We start from the raw sequence: 25,241 nt of genomic DNA on the forward strand, positions 1-25,241 counted from the left end.
TTCTCTTCTTCTTCTTCTTCTCCTTCTTCTCTCAACAATGTGAGAGCCATTGGCATTTGCTATGCTTTCAATTCGCCCTAGATGGGCTTTATCTGGCTTTGGCCTGCAAAACAGGTAAGATTTGCATTTACTGTTTACTGTTTTACTCTCTCATTTCCCACCATCTCCCATCTCCCCTTATATGATGATTTATCCCCGCATTAGAACCGCTACAGTGATGTCCTTTTGGGCACTGAACGTACTGGATTTTATCTGACAAAGCTTAATGCTTAATTTTGGATTAATTTTGGATTAATTGTTTCTATTATCTCGAACATTGCTGACCCAGAATCTTCAGTGCAGGACTGCGACTCGCTAGACAATCACGTACTCAGACACCCTTTACACCACTAACCCTACAGCCAATTCGAAAGAGTAGCTCTACAGCGTCGCCTGGAAAGGCCTTCCAGGAGCGCGTACAGCAGATCAAAGATGCCTGCTCAGACCCATACCCTCGCCTAGCGGTGGACACGCGCACAGTGAGCTGCGCTGAGTTTCGCTCTCGCTACGCCAAACTCGCCGACAATGATTCAGTAGAAGACACAGTCATCGTCTCTGGTAGGTTCTGCTTTCTGGCCTTCACAATGCCCATGTACTTAGAATAGTAGGAAGAATCCGTACCTATAGACTCGCCGGAAGCAAATTGATTTTCTTCGATATCGTGCAAGACGGCCATAAAGTCCAGGTGATGTGCAACAAGCGTCGTCTGGAGAGTGTCTCTCCCGAGGACTTCAAGAAGTTCTATCGTCTTCTGCGTCGCGGAGACGCTTTCTGTATGTCTCGTCTCCGTCCGGCTTGACTCTATCGCCCGCTAAACGCTGTTATAGCTGTAACCGGTAGACCGCACCGCACTGGACGAGGCGAGCTCACTATTGACGTGAGTGAGTTGCCGCAGCTGCTCTCGCCGTGTCTGCATGATGTCCCCGTCCACGATACCGAGCACGAGACCTCTCCGTACCCTCGCCATGTCCAGTTCCTGGCCAACCCCGCGACGGCCGATATCATTCGAGCCCGCTCGGCTCTTGTACAATATCTGCGCCAGTTCTTCGTCGACCGGTCCTTTATGGAGGTCAGCACCCCGATTATTGGGTCTGTGGCAGGCGGCGCAATTGCTCGTCCGTTCTATACATCCGCCACTGAGTTCCCAGACCGCCAGCTGTCGCTGAGAATTGCACCGGAGCTGTGGCTCAAGCGATTGGTGGTTGGTGGATTTGAAAAGATTTTCGAAATTGGACCTTCGTTCCGCAATGAAGGTGTGTTGGAACAGCTAAGCAAGACGTATCTAGCAAAGCTGATGAGATATAGGACTGGACAAAACCCACAACGCAGAATTTACCACCTGTGAATTCTACCAAGCATACGCTAACCTCGAGAACCTAATGACCATGACCGAAGACCTCCTGTCCGGCATGGCAGCCCACATCCGCGCCTTAAACACAACAGGCACGCTTAACCCCACCACAGCAAACTTCACGGCACCATTCCGCCGCATCGACTTTCTTACAGGCATCGAAGAGGCCACAGGTCGCAAACTGCCTAACCTCGAATCCCCCGACGCCCTAGATAAAGTCCACGCCATCTTCACCGAACTCTCCCTCCCACTCCCAACGAACCCAACCCTCCCACGCCTCCTCGACGAACTATGCAGTGTCTACGTCGAATCGCAATGCATCGATCCAACCTTTATTATCAACCCACCCGAATGCCTCTCCCCACTCTCCAAATCCTTCATCCACCCGACGACCAAGCAGCGCGTCGCCGCGCGCGGCGAACTGTTCATCGAGGGCAAGGAAGTGGTGAATACATACGAGGAGGAAAACTCGCCCTTCGAGCAGCGCCGCAAATTCGAGGACCAACTGCGGTATGGCAAGGCTACTGGTGAAGCTGGCGAGGTAGACGAGAGCTATCTCGAAGCGCTGGAGTGGGGATTACCTTCTACCGGTGGATGGGGTTGTGGCGTTGACCGTCTCTGTATGCTGTTCACAGGGGCTAAACGAATTACCGATGTGTTGCCATTTGGTAATCTAAGGGCTGTGACAAGACGGCATGGGCGTAGCGAGTGAGGATTCTGTAAAATAGATGTATGTGGCTTGTACGATATACGACATAAGAATGAGACGATATGGAATTCTCGACTTCCTATTGGATATATTATTTAGATCCCTGCATCAAGTAACATCGTGTCGAATTTAGTGCAAATGAAGAGCCTTTTATATTGAAAATGGGAGAAGATCCGCTAAATAAATTCTTGGAAGCGGGGAAGTTGATTTTGATTTCTACAACATCATGGAAATCAACTCGACTAACACGGCTGAGGCCGTTACTGTCAGTCTGCAGGAACTTGTGGATGGTAAGTTGTGTGTTAAAAAAAAGAATAGAAAAGAGTAGATGCTAAGCCATGCAGGAACTGTATCATTCGACACTCTAACCAAAGCCTTCGGACCGTCCTCTCTGGGCATCATCCTCGTCAAGGACCTACCCTCGACCTTCACCGAACTGCGCGCAAAGGTTCTCTCCAATGCCTCGTATCTGGCGGCTCTCCCTGAACCAGAACTGGGTAAGTCTCCCAACACCAGAGACGCCCGACTCCAATCCGCAGCAAAATCAGACTAACCTCCACGGAGACTCGCTCACCAGCCCAGGATCCAAATACCTGGTCGGCTGGTCCTGCGGTAAAGAAACCCTGAAATCAGGTCATTTCGACACGCTCAAGGGCTCGTACTACGTGAACTGTGCCTTCTATCAGGATGCATCTCTAGACAGCGCCCCGGCAGATGATTTCCCAGATCTACCCCAGTATACCGCGCCAAACATCTGGCCTTCACCAACCAGATTACCCGAATTCAGGAGTAGCGTGGAGTCCCTATGCGGGTTGATCATTGATACCGCGGCTCTCGTCGCCAAGGCATGTGACCGGTATGCAGAAGCCAACATCGAAGGCTACAAACCTGGATACCTGCACCACGTCGTGACAACCAGCCTGACAACCAAGGCACGACTGCTACATTATTTCCCCGGCAATCAGGAAGAGGCTGAAAGTGATGATGACTGGTGCGCCACGCACCTCGACCACGGCTGTCTGACCGGCTTGACATCGGCCATGTTCCTCGACGAAGCAGCTTCCCCTCCAACGCTTGATCCATCGGGGTCTGCATCTGCCCCTCTCTCTGAGCTTCCCCGTTCCCCGACCCCTCGGCCGGACTGTACATCCGCTCGCGCACTGATGAAATCGTTAAAGTCAATATTCCTAAGGATTGTCTGGCTTTCCAGACCGGTGAGGCCTTGCAGCTGATCACGCGCGGCAAGTTTATGGCCGTGCCGCATTTTGTTAAGGGGGGCAAAGGCTAGTCCTGGACAGAAGATTGCGAGGAATACTCTTGCTGTGTTTACGCAGCCGAATCTTGCGGAGGAGGTTCAGCCTGGGTTGAGCTTTGCGGAGTTTGCAAGGGGAGTAGTGCAGAAGAATTATTGAGGATATATTGAGTTTGGATAGCTTACTTTTATTGGAATGAGCTCTTTGATTGGAATGAGGTTAATTCAAATCATCCATTGGGGCTTTTTTTTGGCCTTTCGTAGTTGAACTGGAATGGAATGGTCACCGTTGGCCAACCAGAACCCTGGAGATTCCCCGGGGGGCAAATCCAACCCAACCAGATGAATCCAAGTGAGTGACGCACCTCCAAACCCAATGCCCATGTCGGCACATGAATCTCGGCATTGACAGAGTTCCAGGTCCTGCAGCCAAGCAATTTCACTATAATTCAGTGCCCAAGATGCCGAAAGGTGGACCGAAAGCTCCACATAATCCCCCCTCGTTAACTCGGTTATGGGCAGATCCAAGACCCATCACCTGGAGATCTCCACATTTCCCCATAGTTTTCTAAGCGTGGAGTGAGATTTGCATGTTGATCTTCACTTGATCCATCGCTACTCCCGTACTCTCCAATATGGTCGCCTACGGACGGACGGAACTACATATGGTCCCATTACGGGGACCTGATATGCCCAGAAGCTAGCTATGCCAACATGGTCACTTTCCTGGGACTTGTTTTTGGGTCCGTCCCCCGCACTATCGCTGATCTTCCCCAGGAATTCTCGTTCCCTGGCGGTAATGGTGGCCATAGTGCCTAGCTGGTGTGGTGGTGTCATGGACTTCTCAACGCAGTATATAAAGCAGATCAAACTCGCAATTCGATTCAATTCCTTCTTGCCAGACTCATCTAGAATTACTGTGCTACCCTCCTGGCCATACTCCTCCCTTCTCTCGAACTATACCACCCTTCCTGCCACTTCTATACCTCTCCATTTACCTCACATCCTCCACAATGTCCCACGAAGAAGGAATCAGTGTCAAAGACACAAACAACTCCTCCTCCTCAAGCAACGATGACTACGAAAAAGGCCACTTCGGCCCCCCTAGCCCATGTCAACACAGCCTCAAGCCGCTACCCTGCCTTCGGAGGTGATCTCCAACCAGGTCTATACCGCATTCCCAAAGACCGCAAGCTCGCCAATCCAGCACCGCTGGGCCTCTGCGCATTCGCTCTCACCACCTTCGTGCTGGGCTGTCTCAATATGAGCGTCAAGGGCATCACAAAGCCTAATATCATTGTCGGGCCTGCATTGGCTTATGGTGGGTTGGTGCAGCTCCTGGCTGGCATGTGGTATGTTCTCCGGACATGTTATGGAAGTGAAATGTAGACGGGCTTTTACTAACGAAAGCAGGGAAATGGCTATTGGCAATACCTTCGGTGCGACGGTGCTCTCGTCTTACGGTGGTTTCTGGATCTCGCTGGCTATCACTTTCACCCCCGGTGGGTTTGATATTGTGGGCGCGCTAGAAGAGGCGGATCATGGGTCTCATGCTATGTTTTATCATTCGCTGGCGCTGTATCTCTTCGTATGTTATTCCGGATAAAAAGAAGGGGAAGAGAAAGCTAACTTTTCTACTTAGGGCTGGTTCATTTTCACAACGCTAGTCACGATGCTCACGCTTAAATCCACCGTGGCGTTCTTTTCGCTCTTTTTCGTCGTTGACGTCGCTCTTCTCTTGCTCTCCCTTGGATATCTTTTCAATGTGGATGGAGTGCCGAAGGAAAAGTTAATAAAGGCTGGTGGGCTCTTTGCTCTGCTTGGTGCTTTCTTGGCTTGGTATAATGCCTTTGCTGGTATGGCCGATGATAGTAATAGCTTCTTTTTGCCTCCTGTTATTCATTTCCCCTGGTCGGAGAAGAAGAGGTCTGCTAGACGGGATTCTGCTGGACAGAGTGAGGTGTGAGGCGTGCTTGGTCTTGTATGATGTTATGATATGGCATTCTTAGACATAGATATGAAATGACAATAGCTATGGAACCTACATCTCTTTAAGTAGATTGTTTTTGTTCTTCTAGATATTGACGTCGATTCCCTAGGGCTGCTCTACAGGATTACATAGCCGGAGGGTAACAACTCTCGAAGAACACACTGAATGAAGGGACTCTAACCATACATTGTACAATTCATACATAATTTCATTTGGCTAAGATAGAACCGTCCCTCCGTAACGCCCATGGGTATCTTGAATATGCCGCTAAAAGGAGGGAAAACAAACGGACACATCGGGATCAATCTACGCAAACGGATAATCACTATCCTCCCCAGAAGAATCACCGCCCTGAATCCCTAGTCCAGAGACACCACCAGACACTGGATCGTCAGCCAATCCAATGCCATCCTCAAATACAACCTCCACGGAGTCATCCTCAGTTTCCGGCGCACTGCCAATAGCAGAGCTGACCAGTTTACTCGTTTGCGCAACGGACGCAAGACCGTTCTTCGGCTGTGAGCTGGTACCCTTTGGAGCGGACGAAGGCAAAGAGTTGAAAGGTAGACCACCAGAAGAAGGAATCTTAGCCTGACGCCGGAGAGCGTGGCTAATTTCGCCGCGCGCCATTTTTATGATTGCCTGCCACTTGCGCGGGTCTTGCCGCTGCGCAGCCGTAAGACCACACTCCACACCGTTGATTTCTGTTAGTCCGAGCGTCTCCACCCGGCAGTCGCCCCAGAACCACGTGTTGTCACCGGGAATGCGCGCATCAACTTGTGATGAGTACTGACGACCTTCCATCACGCCGGCTACGTCATAACCCAATGTGTGGATGCCGAACATAAGCTCTGCCGCGAGCGGTTCGTAGCAGCGACCGACGATTAGGTGTGGGGAGACGTTGCAGGTTCTGCCGTTGGCCATACGGTACCAGGGGCCGTAGTCGCTCATGCTGACCTGGCGGAAGGTAGCGGTTGCTTCTTCCGTAGTGAGTGGGATAGGACCGGTTGCTGTCTCGCCGTTGGGTGGCACGGGGATTGTACCTTTGAATGGGCCTTCTTCGGTAATGCGGTTTGGATCGGTGGTGAAAATCTTACCGGAGATCAGGGCTGTGTAGTGTTTCGCTAGATGCTCCTCGTCGTCGTCGATACACTCTGTAAGGCAGAGTGCGATTTTTTCAACAACCATCACGTCTGTCACTTCGCGGACTGTTCCGCTTTTGAGCTGGTAGTGATGGAATCCATGTGGCCGAAGACGAACGGTGTCGTGTACGGCAATGAGTTCGGATCCAACGAAGATCCCCTTGCAGTAGATCCTTGCGTTGGGCCATGTGCCCATGATGTGGAACTTGTGAACCATGCTCCAGGAAGACATAACAGTCATGGCGTTCTCAATAGATGGATGAATATCCTCTCGCTCTTGGCCATGGAGGTAGAGTTGCCATGTGTTGAAAGGTTTGATATTCCGCAACGGAACATAGGCGTATTGTACGGAGTAAGACTTGTCTTTACCCAGGGGATCTGGGAGAGTCTCCACCCGGAATCCGGAGTAGCTCAGCCCGCGTGGACTGTCCGGAGCTTCAATGATATCCACCATATGCCCTTCCTCTTCCGGGGTTTGGGTCACCACACCGGCACGCCAACTGGGCACGCCATGCCACTTGTTGTCGTTGCCGAATATTTCAATAAAGCCAGTAGCAGGGTTGCGCATCAAGCAGCCATCTTCGAGACCCTGCCAGATCCAGAGAACAAGCTCACCACGACGGGGGACGTAAGCGGGATCCAGAACCAGTTTCATGAAGTAATCCGAAAGCCATTCCTGAGTCAACACCCAGTCAAAGTTGAATTTCTGCTCAATATCTTCATCGAGAGACCCCTTATCTTTCAATTTCATAACCAAGATTCGCCAGTAGTCTGGTCCCTCTGCATCGGTGGGTCGACGCTCATTGGTGACTTAATATGTGTTAATAAACAATCTAATGTAGAGGCATGGTAGCACTTACTTGGCTGCACGGCACGTCTGGTTCCCTGCACCGTAGTTCCCCGAACTGCAGTCCCTTGGCTTGTCTTCATCTTACCACAGGGCTTGCATGGACACTTGTCCAGCTCGTTCTTGACCAGAGACAGGAAATGAGGAAAGAAAGTTCTCTGCGATTGGAAATACTGTCCGCTCGGATGGCCAAAGAGAAAAGGGTCGAACTTCACGTAGGATTATTAGTTGTAAACCAAGATGAGAACTCTGAAAGCTCACCATGCCAGGGTTGGTCCCACGTTCTCGTTGAAATAGACAGTATCCCTCAGGCAACTTTTCAATGGTATGAATGACACCTGACGTATGTTATATCAGTATGAGAGTAGGGATATGAAGCATAGAAACAGAGAAGAAAGGATGAAGCAGGCCAGCATAAAACACAAAGGAGCGAAGGAGTGGAGGAGCAACTGAGCACATGACAGTTGAATTCAGCGACAGATGCAGTCACCCAAATTGTGCAACTCGTAAAACAGCACAATCGAACAACCCAGCATGCCAAACAAAACATGACCCAAAACATCTGTAGTCAACTTACCATCTTCATAAGTGCCCATATCTTTGAGCCAGTTCTCAGCAAGTAACTGTCGCCATCGCGCATCAGAGCGTTCAGTGTAGATATTACCCACAGGCCAGGTACTCATGTCTCCATCGCTGGGGAAGTTATCCATGGGGATAACATTGACATTGGGATCCTCATCCTCGCTGCTAGAAGACATGTTTGTCTTCCCCACCTGGGGAGCCCAGGAAGTGCAGACTGGATTCTACAGGAGCTAAGACTCGGTAATGGTACGAAGTATCAGATAAAAAAAGATGTAGCACAAGAAACTGCCGGGTGTCTACAGACAATAGATGTTTGTACGAAGAAAGAGTTGTTGATAGGATGAACTATGGAGATCTCCATCCATGGATGGTTTTCTCTTTGTGCTGGGCTTATCGATAACGCACACCGCCGCTTTAAGAGGGCGGTGAAGAAAAAGGGGAGATTTCTGTTGCCGCTTTAATTCGAGTCTTTCGAATCGTATACAACAAAACATACCTAGAAAGACTAGAAAGATACATAAGAAGAATATCCAATTGGACATTGGAGTCTTCTTACATATGATAGAAATCCCTATATCTCTTGAACAACCTGTTCGATATATTAAATTACTAAATTTTTACGTCAATGACGGAGGCTGCATGAGCGGCTGATATAACACTAAACAGAACCTTGGAAATATTCCTAGTATACATACATAGGCAGATGAATTTGTTAAAGTTCTAAGATTCATGATGAAAGACCTTCGAGATTGTACATGTTGACTGTTAAAATTCAATTCGCAGTTGCTTCAACTAGCGCCTCAGAGCCAGAGTGCTCTTCTTCCTGATAAGGCGGCGGTGCGACTTCAGCACCATTGGCCCAAACTTTCTGCAGCTCCTGATCTATTTCCTCGCGGCGCTGCTTCCATTCATCCACCTTATCCAGACGCTTCCGCAGCTCCTGAAGTTCCTTCTCAACACCAAGCTTCTCCTTCTCCGTACCGATTCTCTCGAACTCCCAGACCTCGCCTTCGGCACCCAGGCCAAGAGTCAGGTTGTAGGTATGGTACTTTTTCAAAGACGCCCGCGTCGAAATGGTGATGAGAGTAATACCTCGCTCCTTGGCATTGTCATATAGCAAGCCCTCGACGTCCGAGGAAACAGCCGAGGTACCTTCGTCCATGAATGCATACCGCGGCTCATGGTAGAAGAGCCGTGCCATGCCCATGCGCTGCTTCTCACCACCGCTCAGAACGTCTTTCCACTCCTTGCGAGCGTCCCATCCACCTTCACGCTGTGGCAGATAACCAAGATGGGCGTCGTCGAGGATCTTCTGTAGAGCTGCGTCTGTCTCGCCAGCTTCACGCATGTCGATCTCCGTGTGTGGGTAGATGACTTGGTCCCGAAGAGTACCGACACTAAGATACGGCCGCTGGGGGAGGAACATGATTCCATCGAGGCCGAAGCCTCGAGGGCGACTAACCAGCCCGCGGTATACGGGCCAGAGCCCGGCCACAATACGGGGGATTGCAGACTTGCCTACGCCATTTGGACCTGAGATGAGGAGGTGGTCGCCTGAATGGACGATGAATGAGAGCGACTCGATGAGTTCGTCGCCGCCCATTGGGTAGAGGGACGGTGCGACGATCGGGACCTGCTCCAGACGGACCCCGTCGAAGCCGTTGTGGATGGTGCCTTGGGAATCTGCAAGAGAGTATAGTTCGGGATGTGAGCCCCGTGGGGTGTAATACGCATCGGCGTGAACACGGTGCAGGGTGGCAATGAGGCTGTAGATGCGGGAGGTGTAGCCAGCCAGTTCCGAGATATCCTTAATGCTGTACATCATGCGGCCTCCAGCATCGGCGAGCGAAAGCATGAGGCGTTTATTAGTGATGAACTCCTTCATGCGGCCACGCTCGCGACCCATGCCTTCGGGTGCACCGGCCAATTCCATTGCACCACCCGAGCCACCCCAGGCAGGGAGGAAGATGGGCAGGGAAGTTATCAAATAACCAAATGCCGACCAGGAGTACTTCAGGATCATGTCTTCGAGCATGTTGTAGCGGATCTTGAGACTGTAAATGCCCTCCATCCATCGCTGCAGCTCCTTGAAGCTTCTGACTAGGAACACCCGCTCGGTATCAGCTCCGCCGTAGAAGGAGATCTCTTCGGCATTGGCTAGAAGTCGTGAGTGCAAACCACGGAAATCCCCTTCCTTCTTGCCCTCTACTGCCTTAAGCTTTCCAAATGGTGGTGACAGTTTCCGGAGCACCACGGCTGTGCTGAAATACCCAGCCAAAATGCCGCTCAGGGCAAGGGGGCCGAGTGAGCGGTAGAGTTGATAGTTGAATACGAAAAGATCCACCAACGGCTTTCCCATTGAGGAGTACAGTGATGCGGCAGCCGAGCAGAAAAGGGTAAGATCCTGTGTGATAAATTGATCTGGCCCTTGACCGATTCCGCCATCCAAGTTCATCAGCTTGTAATAATTGTTATTGTCGGTTAGGTATAAGTCGTGGATATAACGGGTCAACCGAGTGCGGAAGGCGATGGACACCTTCGATTGGAGGAATTTGATCATCGCATTGGTATACGAAGCAAGGGTTCCAATCCCACACCACTTGAGAATACCCCAAAGGAAAGCCTTCCCTTTCCCAGCGACGAGATCCCTCACGATCTCACCATCAAGCCGTGCAATCAATAGTGAGAGATAGGTTCTCATCAAGAGAAAAAGGCCATGGCTCATCAATAATCCAGTCTCCTTGCTTCCCCATCTTGGGACCATGATACTACCCAAGCTCAAGAACTGATGCAGAAAAGCCAAATTCAGACCTGGTTTGGTTGTAGGGGGAGGAATATGGCTTGTCGAGCCATCATCTTTGCCGCGAGCCGATGCTGGGGGGTTGAGGAATAGTCGTCGATGAGCGTCAAAGGTAGTCGGTTTGGTGGGATGAATCAAGACTTTAGAGGTTAGGGAGTCCTTGTATGGCACGTAGATAGTGCGAGATCCATCTTTCCCCCGGAGACCAGAGTTCCGGCGTAATAGACGGCGACCCTGGGCTCGCTCCTTGGCTCTCCCTCGGAACCACTTGTAGCCTCCATAACCCGAGCTGATGATGGAGAAAAGAAGGGCTATCGTTGCAATCAAGCGGGTGGTCTTAGACGTGCGGTTGAATTTGGAGTGTACGAGGTCGGAGTAATGACGATATAATGCCAGGAGGGGATCCTCCGGACGCCGAAGGGTTGACTGGACAGCCATCTTCAAATGGCCTGAGACCTCCGACTCACGAGGTAACTGTTAGTCCCTAGACTCCGAAGGCCATGAGGTTAATTCTGAGTGTGTTCTAAACCATAGAGAATGCATGTCAAGGCCAGAAAGTGAAGTTGACATATCTTCCAAGGTTGCATCATTGCATGTGAACCTCGGGATATGCGGAGAAGCACCTCACGTGGGGAAGCTGACTGTACGCTTTTCTGCTGCAGCCCAGCCTTTTCCCATCTGCCCAGGTGGGTGACCTTCCAATGAACTCCAAGGATCCTGCATGTCCAACTTGGATAATAATAGAAATGGGGGAAACCCCGAATTTTTGACTCTGACCCCCCAGCGATACTGGGGATATTCCCATGGATCCCAGTCCTAGTCTTTAATCTATATTATTTTCTTTGACATCCTTTGTTATGGGTTCAACTTCCCCTATAAAACATTCCAACCCAAATATGGAACCTCGAGAACTCGAATACCAACCGCTAGGTATAACCCAGTGAACAGTTTGCTTGGGGTTTGGACTGGATCTAATTTGAGTCGCATCAAGTGAAATCAATCACGTTTTCTATGTTGTAGGCCATAGCTCCTCCTACTGGCCATCTGAGTGGCTATTAAAGCATAAAAGTGGCCATAAAAAAGGGGCCATACATAACAATCACAGTTAATATCCACAGTTAGATCCCCCCACAGGCCCTGATCGGGATCATCTCCAAAAGGATTCTGCTTGGATTCTGCTCGTTTTGACTCAGACCCTGTTTTGTAGGGTCCACGGGTTCTATGAACGATATATAGAGCAAAGGAACAAGAATCCCACATTCAACATGAGAGTAGCATTGGCCAAGTACAGGGTACGACTCTGCACAGCGTGATAGCAAGTCGGGATTTACCGTAGCCGCTGAGGGCTTGGAGTAGCGTGTGAAAAAGGACCCCCCTGTGCCTTGCTAGCCTTGTTAGCCCTGTTTAGCGTCAAAAAATATGGAAAAAAGGAAATAAATCCCATTTCCTCTTCTCCCCCGTTTTCCCACACCGTAGATTCACGTGACATTCCCCCGACTCCTCTCGACTCCCCCCCCCGAAAATCCTCCCTAAAGCAAGTAGAGATATCACATCCCTTTTCTGTTCGTTTAGTTTGTTGTTTTTTTTTGAAGCAATAGTGTGGGCGTTGAATCACTCCCGGGTCCAAAGGCGGTACGTGCGAACTTCCCAAATCGCTTGCTTATTATCCTAGGAGGCGTGTTAACGTCCCCTATTAGCCGCGCTCTCAACCTTGGAGAGTCCTGGCATTGACTCGGCCTTTCAGACCTGGGAACTGTTTCGCTTCACTCCCCTTTTCTATATTTACCTGTGTTGAGGCACCTGACACCGCCAGCCACCCTCGATGAGTGGAGAGAGCACCGCGCGAGATTCAGCTCTGGAATCCGCAAACAACGCACCTATGGATACCTCCGGCCTTCCGGGCTCAGCCAGTAAGTGAAATGCGCTTGTTCTTTTTCACCTGTTGTACCCAAGGGCGATATGATTGCTGACGTCGTTCCTTCCGTAGGTACTGAGCCCGAACAGGGTAGACGTACCGATGCGACCGAGATCCAGGACGCAACTTCAGTTGCGCCTTCCGACCCGGCACCGTCTTCCACTGCACCAGCGGAGAGCACCACAACCGCTGCTGAAGGCGCCGACGCACCCAAGAAACGTCATTTGTTGATCCCCATCCCGTCGCGACGATCCTCGAAAATCAACAAACAACAGGGGTCGGAAAAGACTGAGGAAGCGGCGCAGGATGGGCCTTCTCGGAGGAGTTCCAAAGTGAGCATCCTGCGGTCGAAACGGGATCACAGCCGGGCAAGTAGCCGACGGTCGCGCCAGCCTCAGAACGGAGTGAATGTGGAGGAAAGTAAAGAGGCGGCGACTATGGCTGATGACAGTCCCCCGAAGCCCCAACAGAAGAAAAGTTCATCGAAGTTCCTGGCTTTCTTGGGCTGTTGCTCCTCATCGGACGTTGATGCAGATGACACTGCTGTGCCTGCAAAGAAAACAACCATGCGGCAACCTGCTTCCAACAGGTTGCCTACTCCAGACAAGACGGAGGCTCCTACTGACTCAAGCACCGTAGAATCAAGGGAGCCATATCTAGATGAAAAGGCAAACTCCACAGTCAGCGCTGATCAGCCCGGTGAAGAAGACCGCAATGTTCAGCCTGCTATGGCTAGCGTGCAAAGTGATGGTCCATCTGCGGATGCCACACAGCCAGAAGTTTCTGGCCAGAAAGATCAAACCGATGATGTTACCCCGCATGATCAAACAGGAATTGCGCTGGGATCTGTACCTGAAGTGAAAGCAGATGCAAACACTCAAGATCGAGAGGGTCAATCAACCTCGACCACCGAGGACCTCAATTCTGCATCAACGTCAGCCATCCCTAAAGATTTTGGTACTGACGGCCAAGAAGAAGTTGCATCTCATCAAGAAATGAAGCCCCCTGTTGTGATCCCTCCCCACCACCACCGCTGCCACCTGCTCCCCCGGCACCCCCGGCACCCCCGGCACCCCCGGCACCCCCAGCTCGAGGCCACTATGAGGACGCAGCGCAGCCTTTGCTCCCTGCACCTTTGCCCCACTTACGCGGCCGAAAGTGCTTGGTTCTCGATCTTGATGAAACACTGGTTCACAGCAGCTTCAAGGTAAGTCTCCCTCGCTTTCAATATGCGCGCAAGGCGTATCATCGTATTATTGTATCATCCCACTCACTGATTTGACAGGTTTTGGAGCGTGCCGACTTCACTATTCCAGTTGAGATTGAAGGTCAATACCACAACATCTATGTGATCAAACGTCCTGGTGTGGATGCATTCATGAAGCGCGTTGGTGAGCTTTACGAAGTGGTGGTATTTACTGCCTCAGTTTCAAAGGTCAGTTAATAGTTGATGGCTTTGGCGAGTGACGTACACTGACTTGAGTTATAGTATGGCGACCCGTTGCTCGATCAACTGGATATCCACAACGTGGTTCATCATCGCCTATTCCGAGAAAGTTGTTATAACCACCAGGGGAACTACGTCAAGGTGGGCTTTTTTTGCCCCTTTTAGAGATTGAGAACAAGCTAACGATTATCCAGGATCTCTCACAAGTTGGTCGAGACCTGAAGGAAACAATTATCATTGATAATTCCCCTACATCCTACATCTTCCACCCTGAGCACGCGATTCCCATCAGTAGCTGGTTCTCTGACGCTCACGATAACGAGTTGCTCGATCTCATCCCCGTTCTCGAGGATCTTGCAGGGGCCCAAGTCCAAGATGTCAGCATGGTCCTCGACTGCACCCTCTAGATCGACTGGATCCTTCTTACGCCTGAGATATCCATTTTGAGCGAATTGTTTTCTTTTCTACGCGAGAAAAGCCCTTTCCTTTTGCGTTCCTCCAGCATTGCTGCCATTGATGGCTAGTCGCCCTATTTCCTACTTCCGATTCCCCTTCTCGACGACAGAACATGGTCCCAGATGGAACTGGTATCCTACTGGGCCAGGGCCGCGTCTCCTGCATTTGTTGTCGTTCTTGGATAGTACATTAACCTGACCATCTTCGACCTTCTGCATTGCAATTTGACTTTGTATCTCACTACGCTCCGAGCGAGCCCATTCCCCCATTTCCTTTTCTATTTCTTACCCTGTGCTTTATCAACACCCCCTCATGTCCTGATCTTCCCTTTTTGTGTATTCTCTCCCCATTCCCAACACCCAACAAGTCCGCTTTTCATGCATTCTGCAGGCGTCTCTTGGTTATCATGTCCCCGCTGTATCCCCCCCTATGTTTTTTTCCTTTTCCCATTTCTGCCTTGCTACACGGCCTTACTGGCTTGATCTCAGCTCACCAATACACGAGCATGCATTTCATTTGCTCTCTCTTTTTTGCTGGGACCTCCTGGCAGTTGGTACGCATCTCCTTCATAGTGCGCAGTGTCTAATAATTCCCTTTACACTGCCAGCATTGTTGGAGTGATTCTTCATGCAATGTACATGATCACGGCTCTCGAAGCTGTACATAGCCCCCGAGACGTATCCAGAAAACAAAATGGAGCAAGTTGTATTAGAGTAGAAATGAATTTAACCATTAATTATTGCCTATCTATAATCCATGATATAAGTAAGTAGACAAGTACCTAGGTAAAGTGCTTCGGGGGCCATTCCGCATTGAGGCCGCATTAAGACGATGATGTAGTCACCAACCTCAACCTTCCCCGAGACCAAGGTTTCAGTTCCTGACGCTCAGTGCAACCTCTTTATTTCCTCTTTATTACCTCTTCGTTCTTTGGAGCGCATCTCCTGGGATTTTCGTTGTTTCTAAAATAACCCATTGGCGATCGTCTCCCGATAAAACCGCCGAAAGCTCCCCGCAATCGCGATTCCCACCGCCCCCCCAAACATCCCACAACTCTCACGCTGGCGGAAATCATGAAGAACAAGGAGGGCTGGGACGGAAAAATGAGGATGGAGCCAAAGGCCGTTATTACAAACCCGGAGGCGCTGGAGGATTCAGATTACTCGGATCCTGATGCACCTCCGGTCGAAGAGATTGAGGCTGATGAAGGTACGGTCGCTGGGTGATTGATTGTTCAGGAGGGAGAGTCTTTGGAGGCGATCGGCTAACGGCTATTTAGATCTATTGGCAGACGAAGATGTTAATGCAGAGGTAGGCAGATAGCCCTGGCCTCTCCGCTGATCGACGCGCGCGACGCGATTGCTAATCGTTCTTCTGCTGTAGGATATTGACCTCGTGCATTGCCGGATATCGTCGATTTCTGCTCTTAAGTTGGAACGCTTCCCTAAGCTTCAGGTACATACCCTCAACAACCCTGGAATCTGCATGTGTCTGGTAGCTGAGAGGGGCATATGGCACCACTTTTTCCTCAAAGACGCAAAAGCGCAACGACACGGCATTCCTTTGATTTACCTAGATGGCTAACGCGCTGGGATATATAGAGACTATGCATGCGCCAGAATCAAATATCACGAATCAACTTCCCTCCAAATGTCGCCGCCAGTTTGACCGAACTCGACCTCTACGATAACCTCATCTCCCACATCAAGGGCCTGGAGGAATTCCATGACTTGACAAGCTTGGATCTGAGCTTTAACAAGATCAAGCATATCAAGAATATCTCGCATTTGAAGAAATTGACCGAGATTTTCTTTGTGCAGAACAAAATCTCCCGTATCGAGGGCTTGGAGGAATTGACCGCAATCAAGAACTTGGAGCTGGGCGCGAATAAGATCCGAGTTCGTACTATATGATACCCGCATATGAGGTGAACGATGGAAAAGCTGACGGGGTCTGTTCAGGAAATCGAAAACTTGGAAACACTGACGGCGCTGGAAGAGCTCTGGCTCGGGAAAAACAAGATCGTTGAAATGAAGGTCCACAATTTGTCACCCAAAATACCTTAAGAATTAGAGAAGCTGACACCTTCGCAGAACCTGGACAACCTATCAAACCTCCGCATCATCTCCATCCAATCCAACCGCCTCACCAAAATCACTGGTCTCTCCGCGCTCCCGAAGCTTGAAGAGCTCTACCTCTCTCACAATGCGATAACCGACCTTTCAGGACTGGAATCCAACGAGACACTTCGCGTGCTCGACTTTTCCAACAACCAGGTATCCCATCTTGAACATCTTTCTTCCCTAAAAAACCTCGAGGAGCTGTGGGGGTCGAATAATCAGCTTGCTAGCTTTGAGGAAGTTGAGCGTGAGCTCAAGGATAAGGAGAAGTTGCAGACTGTTTACTTCGAGGGTAACCCGTTGCAACTGAATGGGCCTGCCGTTTATCGGAATAAGGTGCGCTTGGCATTGCCGAATATCCAACAGATTGATGCTAGTAAGTGTTGCCTCTCTGTGTCTTGCAGTATACACATGGTTTCGGACATGGTGCTAATGTGATACTCCACTCTACAGCGTATGTCCGAGTTTGAGGGAATGTGGGTAATACCTTGATGTCTCTTTTATACTCTCTCTATTTGAATAATGGCTCTGTCGTCTTCCGTTCTATAATCAAGGCGGATTGATCTCTACACATAGAATGTGAGGACCTATGAAATTGACTCAGAACATCAAAGAACAAACCATAGAACTAAGAAGTAGACAATATGAAATGACCACTATGGCCCGAAAGGAGTGAAATATCTACAAGCATTCGCCTACCAAACTACTTTGGGTAAGCCTCTGCATCTGCCCATGGGCAGTTTTCACTTCCAAGGAGTCGCGTAATTAACGAGGTGTGCCTACACATCCATGGAGAGTACACGGATATATTGTGAACATATCAGCATTTCTATGACAAGCTCGGAAGTTCTCCCAATATTTGTCGCATATTGGAACCTCATATTCTAGAATCTGGTTTTCGTTGGGGACACCTAACTCACAACATCCCTGCACAAGATATGCGTACCAATCTCATTTTTATGAGGATGAGGACACTGTATATGTGTTCTCTGGCACTCCTTGTGTCTTTCGTCAATGTTGGGTACGGACACGGCTGTACCGGTTATTGGTGTGATACATGTCTTCCTGCGAAGGTTCACGATGCCCCTGGGGTTGGCTTCGACCTGACCCCCTCGTACGGGTGCGCATTCCAACAGCCTTTCCCTATTAACAGAAATCTAATGCTTGACATCCAGGACAGCGGTAGTGCACTACTATAATGGGACTGTTGTCGAGATTGCCAAAGTTATGGGGAGTCCAGAGTACCTCGAACTCATGGCACGCCTAGCTACCACATCTAAGCCGTCTCCAGATTCAACTCTCGGTTTTATAAGTAGAATTCAACCACGCTTGCTGGAATATCTCCTCCCGGACGTGTCGTCGCCGTGGAGAGACTGGTGGCGTTGGCTGGACACGAAACTCGGTCGACCAGTAAAAGCAGATGACGTCGAAATAATCAGCGATTTACTCCACAAACTGAAAACCTCCTCTGAAAAGACAATCTCCCAGCCTCTCGACAGGGTTGCCGTTACAGACCCCGGCTTCCAGTCGCTTACCACAGCGACGATCAACGCCGCACTTCGAATGTTAGATCTACGCACATGGGTAGGCGACAGCGGTTATTACACACGTCGACTAGTGGAGGGAGATGCTGTTTATGCAGCCAGCGGTTACGGACTATGCCCCGAATACCAGGATCTCTTCCATTGCATGGACGAATTTGCAGAGACACCTGATCGTACCATATTTTTTGTTTCCTGTAACCCGCAATCTCTTATATGCCAGCATTGCGGAAGGTCTCACCAGTGAAGCTCTTAGTCGGCTTACTAGTGTTGAGGCGCAGCTTGTAGATTACGAGCTTGGGCTAGATCATCTTCTCGAGAAAGACGAAGCCGCACTATGGGATCGTCTTCGTTCACAACTCCAGATCCTCCCTCGAGAGTTCAAATATCCTATTACGCATCTCTTTCTAGCTGGCGAGAGCGCAACGCACCCTCGCTCCCTGGCTATCTTTAGGGATTCTATGTCTGAACTCTTGCCTGGTCCTGCCAATATCGAACTCGTAATGGATCCAACTTTCGCGGCGGCCCGTGGTGCGGCACTATACGCCCGAAGGCGCCAAGAGGTGCAGAGCGACTGTGTGGAAGGGAGTGAATGCACAGAGATGAGAATGCACGAGCGATTGTACAATTTCACAAGAGAGGATCTGCGCTGAACCAGATCATATGAACTTATCTTACTGCTTATTTCTGGGAAGGAAGCCGAAGCCAAGCGTAGGCTCAATTTGATTTCGGTTGAATACACCCATGCGTGAATATGGGATTGTTTAAACAAGACTATTTGAGAGAATAGTATTCCCTACTCACCCAAAAATCAATGCACCGTTGCAGTAACTCATGATCCAGAGGAACATATTTAATATCAGGCCGATCTGCAAGAGCCTCGACCGTATTTTTGGTCTCAAAGACTGGAGTATAAATACTTGCCTCCATCCGAGTCAAGTTCTCCAGAACTGGTTCCTGCAGCATGGGAATCATCGACTCCAATGGATTCCCCGGAGAATTTCGGATAGTTTCCACCCATTCCTGGTACGGAACTTGCTTGACAGGATATCCAGCTTGGTTAATCAAACCGCATGTCTCCTCTATACTCACCGACTGCGCCACATCTTGAGAGACGAGATGGTATGATCGCCCGAGGCTCTCAGACTTTGATGCAATATGTAAAATGGCCGAGGAGACGAAGTCCACCGTCACATACTCAAGTCGCTGGTTTGGAAGATGGGGGAATTGACGGGTCTGAATGCAGCCAACGACCAGTCGTGCAAAGAAATCATCTGTGCTTCCATAGCCCCTTGAACTGTCCCCAATCACGAACCCTGGTCGATAGATGGTTGCAGCTAAACCGCGGTCCCGCGCCCTCTGAACCATCTCATCCGCCACCCACTGAGTCTGCGCGTATCCCATTTCGCAAGGCAATGATCCCAGATGTTCGGTGAGCGGGTCATCTTCGAAAACTCGTTTCGTTCTGCTTGAAAGACCAGTTTCATTCCACACGTCTATCGAGGAGACATAATGCAGTGCCTTGCGTCTGCCTAATGTTGTGAGTCGGATGATGGTCCGCGTGCCAACTACGTTGGCTGCATAAAGAGCCTCGTAAGGTTCACACCAGTTTACTCGTGCACCGACGTGGAAGATTACGCTCGCCCAGTTGCTGAGCCAGGTGAACTTGTCCTCTCCCAGACCGAGGGTGACATCTGTTAGGTCTCCATCAAGAGCCATGATCTTTTGAGTCTTCTCCAGCCTGCCATCCCACAGGTCATATTTTTCCAACGCTTTCTGAATGCGGTCGTTCGCCGTGAGATGGCCACGGCTTCGGGCCAAACAGGCTACTTTCTTCACACTAGGCATGGATAGCAGTTGATGGAGTAAGTATGCACCGAGGAACCCGGTCGCTCCTGTGAGGAACACTTGACCCTCTTTGGTAGATTGCCAATCCGGAGGAGATACTACATCATCCGCTAGATGGGAGTCCTGTACCCATCGCGTTGTCTGGACAGGACCGGTGCTGTCTTCGTCGGGGCTGTGGAGGAGAGCTGTGAGACTTTCCAAGGTAGGGTTTGCATACAGTTGTACCATCGTTACAATTTTACCACTGTGGTGCTTGATCTTCCCTATTAGCTGGGCGGCCTGCAGCGAAGTCACCCCAAGAGAGAATATATCCTTATTGGGATCAATGTGTGACACGTTCAGCAATTCTTGGAGGTGCGATTGGAGCCAGTCGTTCTGGCCCTCTATTTCTGGGGATTTCTGGCCTTCAGGTTCTTCTGTCTCTGATGCCTTTCGCAAGTTGCGAATCAGAGCATTCCTATCAACCTTGCCGCTGGATGAAAGTGGAAATTCCCGGATGCTTTGAATCGAGCCTGGTACCATGTAATAAGGCAAATGTTCCTTTGCCCAATCGATAATCGCGGACAGTTGAACTTCCGTTTCACATTCAATTGGAACCACATAGGCCACCAAATCTTCCGAGTCCCCCTGCTTGTGTTGGATAACGACACACGATTCCACTTGCGGGTTCCTCTCCAGCGTACGCTCGATATCGCCCAATTCCACTCGGTGTCCAGAGCATTTAACCTGTTTATCTGCCCGGCCAATATAATCCAACGTACCGGTTGAGTCTCTCCATTGTGCCAGGTCACCAGTGCGGTACAGGCGGATAGATTTCCCAACTTCCTCTCCCAGTGTGGCGGTATTGACGTGGATAAACTGCTTCTCGTTCTCTTCGGGTCTGTTCAGATATCCTGATGACAGTTGAGGTCCGGCAACACAAATCTCCCCCGTCTGATGTGTGCTAGTAATATTCCTGAGCTGTTCGTCCAACAGATAAATTTCAGATTCCCCGAAGGCTCGTCCGATGCTGATGCGAGGGTGTTGTGTCTCTGCAAGATCGACCCGGCACGCTGTTACAAATATGGTTGCCTCCATCGGACCGTATACATTCCACAGGTTGCCCGGTGGGTCGTTGATGAGGACTTTCTTCATTGCCTTGACATTTACGGCCTCACCTCCCACAAGGACGTGGCGCAGGCCACGAAATGCGATGGGCGCATTCAAGGCAATGACATTGAAAAGGGCTGTTGGTATAATCACCACTGTTATCCCTTTATTTTTCAAATAGTCACTGAGAGCAAATGGATCCGTGATGATCACTTTGGGAATTTGAATGACTGTCGCCCCAGCAAGTAGCGATGTCCAAACCCCAAAGAGGGAGAAATCGAACCCCGGGCTGGTAACCCCAGCCATGCGGTCAGATGAATCCAGCAATGTAGCCGGCTCAGAGGCTAGGACATGGAGAATACCGTGAGCCAGGACCTGGATTGGTTTCGGCAGTCCCGTGGAGCCAGAGGTGAAGAAAATGTGACTGCGATGGGTTTCCGGACACCCTGCCCCTATGAGGATTGGGCTAGTCTCGCTCAAAGTGATATTCTGCGCAGTTCCTTCCTCCACTTGGATAAGTTCAAAGTCTGACACTCGGTCCGCGAGGGCTTTGCTGGTAATGACGAGGCGAGAATTGATATCGTGTAGCATGGCTACTAGGCGGGAGGAAGGCATGGAGGGATCAATGGGGACACAGGTCCCTCCAGCTCGGAGGACAGCAACTTGTGATATGATCTGTTGATAACCAGAATCAAGTAAGATGCAAACGGGTTCCGCGAGCTTGATTGACCTTCCATGTAGTCTTTCAACAAGTATATCAGCTCGTGCAATGAGCTCTCGATAACTAATGCTGGCATCGCCATCGATCACTGCAGTTGCATTGGGAACAGCGTTTGCACGCTGGACAAGGCGATGTTCCATTGCGCTTTATGGTCGAAGTAGCTGATAATGTTTCTGTTAAGGAGCGACTGACTGATTCTGATGATCTAGTGATAAATAGATCGCTGTTTGAAAGTCTTGCTCCAATTGAAAACTCGCCAAACACCGGCCACTTTATAAGATATGGTGCTCGGTCTAACTTGTCTTTCTAAAGAACACCAATTCGTACACTCTTGGAACAGCGATCTATGTCAACCTAAAGGGATATGTTACACATACTGATAATTGGCTGCTAAAGCCTACTCGTTCATGTCGGATCAACCTGTTCAGGTCCCTTATAGTACTGAAATTTGCGTCATTAGTTGCCTTTCTCGGCTTAACATGCTATATAAAATAGCTTGCATTGGATCTGCATCGTACGGAATAGAGAAGGTCAATTTTAATTTTGGCAGGTATGCACCGGACCTCGTATTGCGTATATGATGCGAATCTACATATTAGGAAATTAGGTAGTCTCCGCTACATGAGGCATCTGTCTTGTCTGATCAAACTCTTCAGACCTTTGATAGTAATGAATTTTCCATCATGCATTGCCCAGCTTGGTCATGATATATGTAATAGCTTTCGCATTAGGTATTTGGTCCCGTGAACCCTTGTGGAAACTCAGTAGGACCCTACATATGGCATATATATCAGCACGATGCTACATCTAATATCAGCCCTACTATATGTGGCTCCTAGGGCCGAGAAGGCAAACGTGAATTTTGAATAGAGAGTGCTTAATCCAGTAAGATCAGCATGTATATATAGAAAGAGCCGTTAAATGGAAGTAAGTTTTGATAGTGTTGTATGTCATACAGGACTTGATAGAGCACTACTATTTACAACCCTATTTACACTACTGCGCCTTGTTTGTGTGTGACCGCAAATGAACTCAAATCAAGATTTGCAGATTGTTATACCCAATACGAGTCTGATCGCATATATATGTATACATGTGTTCCGTGTTGACGTGTATGGCTAGCAACGATTTAAGAGGCCAATACTGAAGTCAAGGTCAGTGTTGGTGGTGAGACAATAGCGTTGAGACATAAATATGTAAGTGTAGCAACAGGAACCTTTGAAGTATATGCCTATTTATAACAAGGCACACAAACATTACACAAAAACAAGTCTTTCCCATATTGTTAAACTGTCTCTGCAAAGCATCATGGCCTCCCAAATATCCCGTGAACAGATAGAGATACTGAGGTGTCAAGTTAAAGAACCGACATCCGTTCTTTGCCCAGACTCTGAAGGGTACGAAAACGGCCTGGAAAGATGGTCAGAAGTTGGATTTCAACGAGCGGTACCTTCTATTCCACCACAAAGGACACCGTACTTTGACTGATGAGCCATATAGGGAGTCGTTATGCGCCCGACAAGTACCGAGGATCTTGCAATCACCGTGCTCTTTGCCAGAGACAACCGTGTGGACCTAGCAGTCAAGGGCGGAGGACATTCCACAGACACCTCCTCCACGAGTGATGGAGGTATCTTGATCGACCTGGGTGGCATGAGACACGTTAGTGTCAACTCAGCCGACTCCACTGTCACTGCACAGGGTGGTGCACTGTGGAAGGATGTGAACGATACTGCTGCTCGGTTTAATCTGGCCGTAGTTTGCGGCACGGCCAGCCAAACGGGGGGTGGGGGGCTCACTGTCCGCGGGGGATATGGGTATTTGACTCCGGAGCATGGGCTAGTCCTTGACAATCTTCTCTCTGCAAAAGTAGTGACTGCCGATGGAAAAGTCCTAAACGCATCCGCGAACGAGCACCCCGACCTTTTCTGGGCAATTCGGGGCGCTGGAGCGAATGTCGGGGTGGCAGCGGAATTGACGTTTCAGACTCACAAGCAGGCCAACAAGGTCTGGTGCGGCACCATGATGTTCACGGGCGACAAACTGACAGAAGTTGTCGAGGCACTCAATGGTGCGCTGGTTCATCCACAGAGGAAGGCTGCAGCGCAATGTGTCTTCGGTTTATCACCTGATACGGGTGCCCCGGTTATCACCACGGTCCTCTTCTTCAATGGCCCCGAGGAGGAAGGGCGGGTGCATTTCTCTAGCCTTGTTAACCTGGAATGTATCGGCATGGACATGGAGATGAGACCCTACGCAGAGGCCAACACCATGCTCGACGATGCAATGCCACCAGGCGGAAGGAAAAAGACCATTGGGGTGAAATTCGCTTCGACTATTCGGCCTGAATTCGCCTCGGAATTGATGGAAGAGCTCGGCCGCAAACTCGCCACAGCGCCCGAATTGGCCAAAAGTTGTCTCGAGATCGATTGTTTTGATCTTTTCAAGGTGTATGATGTGCCCGTTACCGAGACTGCCTTCCCAAGTCGAACCAAGACTCTCAATGGGGCTATTCTCCTGCAGTGGGTCGATCCGAACAAGGACCAGGAGTTTGTGGCATGGGGAGAAACAATCCAGAATATGTGTGATAATGAGTTACGACGAGCCGGTCATGAGCCGGATAAGCTGGTATCGACGTTCTTCGGCTACACGCACGGTGAGTCAGAGGGGGAAGAGAGGAGAGGACTTGAGGGATATGTTATGTACTGACGTCGCCTTTAGATGACAACATGACACCTGAAGATATGTTCGGAGTTAATTCTGATGCCTTGATCAAAGTGAAAAGGAAATATGACCCAGTCGATGTTTTCAACAAATTGAATCCTCTTGGCTTGTCTGGTTAGTATAGCGGAGGTTCTGTAAGCCACGGCAGTGATGAGCGGATGTGTATCAGATATCAGATACTTCCTAGCTCAAGACATTTCCCTTTTTTAGCTCACATCTTTTGTCGCCTCTCGTACAATGCACAGCACGTGGGCTCGAGTCCCTGTGTGAAGTCGATCACACAAGTATGTCATCGGGAATGTGAAGGCTCAGCTGAGAGACGAATCAGCCTAGTTATATGTTCGGGCTTACCTGTCGTAGGGACGAGGCGGACATGAGCTGAGGGAAGAGAGAGAAGAGAGGTACGAGAGGGAAGAGGGACGAGGGAAGACTGATAGTGAAGGGCTGATATAGGAGAGTAAATAAAAACAAAAAAAAGAATCCGTACCCCAACTACTCCTGGCACGAGGATCGAAACCCTGACCAGTTTCACCATTGACTGAGTTTCCCAATGCGGTGTCACCCGGGCTCATTGTTCTACCCAGCAATCAGATGACCTCGTGTCTCTCACCCACTCGGTCACCCAGGGAGGATTTTGACTGACTACCTTGGACTATAATCAAATAGAC

General features: G+C 49.8%; 9 protein-coding genes across 9 annotated transcripts; 6 read left to right on the forward strand and 3 right to left on the reverse strand.

Annotated features, from left to right (window-relative positions):
• Positions 1-61: 61 nt before the first annotated feature.
• Positions 62-2,102, forward strand: N7519_000825 (uncharacterized protein; the record flags this gene model as incomplete). Its single annotated transcript, XM_057287603.1, has 5 exons — positions 62-114; positions 338-597; positions 648-812; positions 867-1,292; positions 1,345-2,102. 5 exons carry the CDS (start codon positions 62-64, stop codon positions 2,100-2,102), a joined length of 1,662 nt encoding a protein of 553 aa, XP_057153686.1.
• Positions 2,103-4,425: 2,323 nt separating this feature from the next.
• N7519_000826 (acetate uptake transporter family protein) lies at positions 4,426-5,317 on the forward strand (the record flags this gene model as incomplete). The annotated part of the gene is made up of 3 exons (XM_057287604.1): positions 4,426-4,703; positions 4,765-4,939; positions 4,994-5,317. The coding sequence occupies 3 exons, from the start codon at positions 4,426-4,428 to the stop codon at positions 5,315-5,317; spliced, it is 777 nt and encodes a 258-aa protein (XP_057153687.1).
• Positions 5,318-5,647: 330 nt separating this feature from the next.
• Positions 5,648-8,103, reverse strand: N7519_000827 (uncharacterized protein; the record flags this gene model as incomplete). Its single annotated transcript, XM_057287605.1, has 4 exons — positions 5,648-7,293; positions 7,344-7,539; positions 7,592-7,668; positions 7,908-8,103. Coding segments are annotated over 4 exons (2,115 nt in total), but the record flags the coding sequence as incomplete, so codon positions are not given.
• A 581-nt stretch (positions 8,104-8,684) lies between these two features.
• Positions 8,685-11,150, reverse strand: pxa1 (putative peroxisomal ABC transporter (PXA1); the record flags this gene model as incomplete). Its single annotated transcript, XM_057287606.1, has 1 exon — positions 8,685-11,150. The coding sequence occupies one exon, from the start codon at positions 11,148-11,150 to the stop codon at positions 8,685-8,687; it is 2,466 nt and encodes an 821-aa protein (XP_057153689.1).
• Positions 11,151-12,534: 1,384 nt separating this feature from the next.
• Positions 12,535-14,481, forward strand: psrA (putative general stress response phosphoprotein phosphatase Psr1/2; the record flags this gene model as incomplete). The annotated part of the gene is made up of 6 exons (XM_057287607.1): positions 12,535-12,622; positions 12,700-13,584; positions 13,716-13,834; positions 13,913-14,062; positions 14,117-14,215; positions 14,269-14,481. 6 exons carry the CDS (start codon positions 12,535-12,537, stop codon positions 14,479-14,481), a joined length of 1,554 nt encoding a protein of 517 aa, XP_057153690.1.
• Positions 14,482-15,561: 1,080 nt separating this feature from the next.
• On the forward strand, positions 15,562-17,088 carry N7519_000830 (putative protein phosphatase PP1 regulatory subunit Sds22; the record flags this gene model as incomplete). Its single annotated transcript, XM_057287608.1, has 6 exons — positions 15,562-15,739; positions 15,810-15,841; positions 15,914-15,985; positions 16,132-16,428; positions 16,492-16,566; positions 16,624-17,088. The coding sequence occupies exons 1-6, from the start codon at positions 15,604-15,606 to the stop codon at positions 17,086-17,088; spliced, it is 1,077 nt and encodes a 358-aa protein (XP_057153691.1). The 5' UTR covers positions 15,562-15,603.
• A 527-nt stretch (positions 17,089-17,615) lies between these two features.
• On the forward strand, positions 17,616-18,844 carry N7519_000831 (uncharacterized protein; the record flags this gene model as incomplete). The annotated part of the gene is made up of 3 exons (XM_057287609.1): positions 17,616-17,770; positions 17,826-18,367; positions 18,426-18,844. The coding sequence occupies 3 exons, from the start codon at positions 17,616-17,618 to the stop codon at positions 18,842-18,844; spliced, it is 1,116 nt and encodes a 371-aa protein (XP_057153692.1).
• Positions 18,845-18,965: 121 nt separating this feature from the next.
• On the reverse strand, positions 18,966-21,989 carry N7519_000832 (non-ribosomal peptide synthetase; the record flags this gene model as incomplete). The annotated part of the gene is made up of 1 exon (XM_057287610.1): positions 18,966-21,989. The coding sequence occupies one exon, from the start codon at positions 21,987-21,989 to the stop codon at positions 18,966-18,968; it is 3,024 nt and encodes a 1,007-aa protein (XP_057153693.1).
• A 1,168-nt stretch (positions 21,990-23,157) lies between these two features.
• On the forward strand, positions 23,158-24,692 carry N7519_000833 (FAD-binding oxidoreductase; the record flags this gene model as incomplete). The annotated part of the gene is made up of 3 exons (XM_057287611.1): positions 23,158-23,295; positions 23,350-24,505; positions 24,571-24,692. The coding sequence occupies 3 exons, from the start codon at positions 23,158-23,160 to the stop codon at positions 24,690-24,692; spliced, it is 1,416 nt and encodes a 471-aa protein (XP_057153694.1).
• Positions 24,693-25,241: the final 549 nt, after the last annotated feature.

This window comes from Penicillium mononematosum (assembly GCF_028829835.1).
Source record: "Penicillium mononematosum strain IBT 11891 chromosome Unknown utg000001l:1.0-4488741.0:1.0-4491989.0, whole genome shotgun sequence".
Lineage (NCBI taxonomy): Eukaryota > Fungi > Ascomycota > Eurotiomycetes > Eurotiales > Aspergillaceae > Penicillium > Penicillium mononematosum.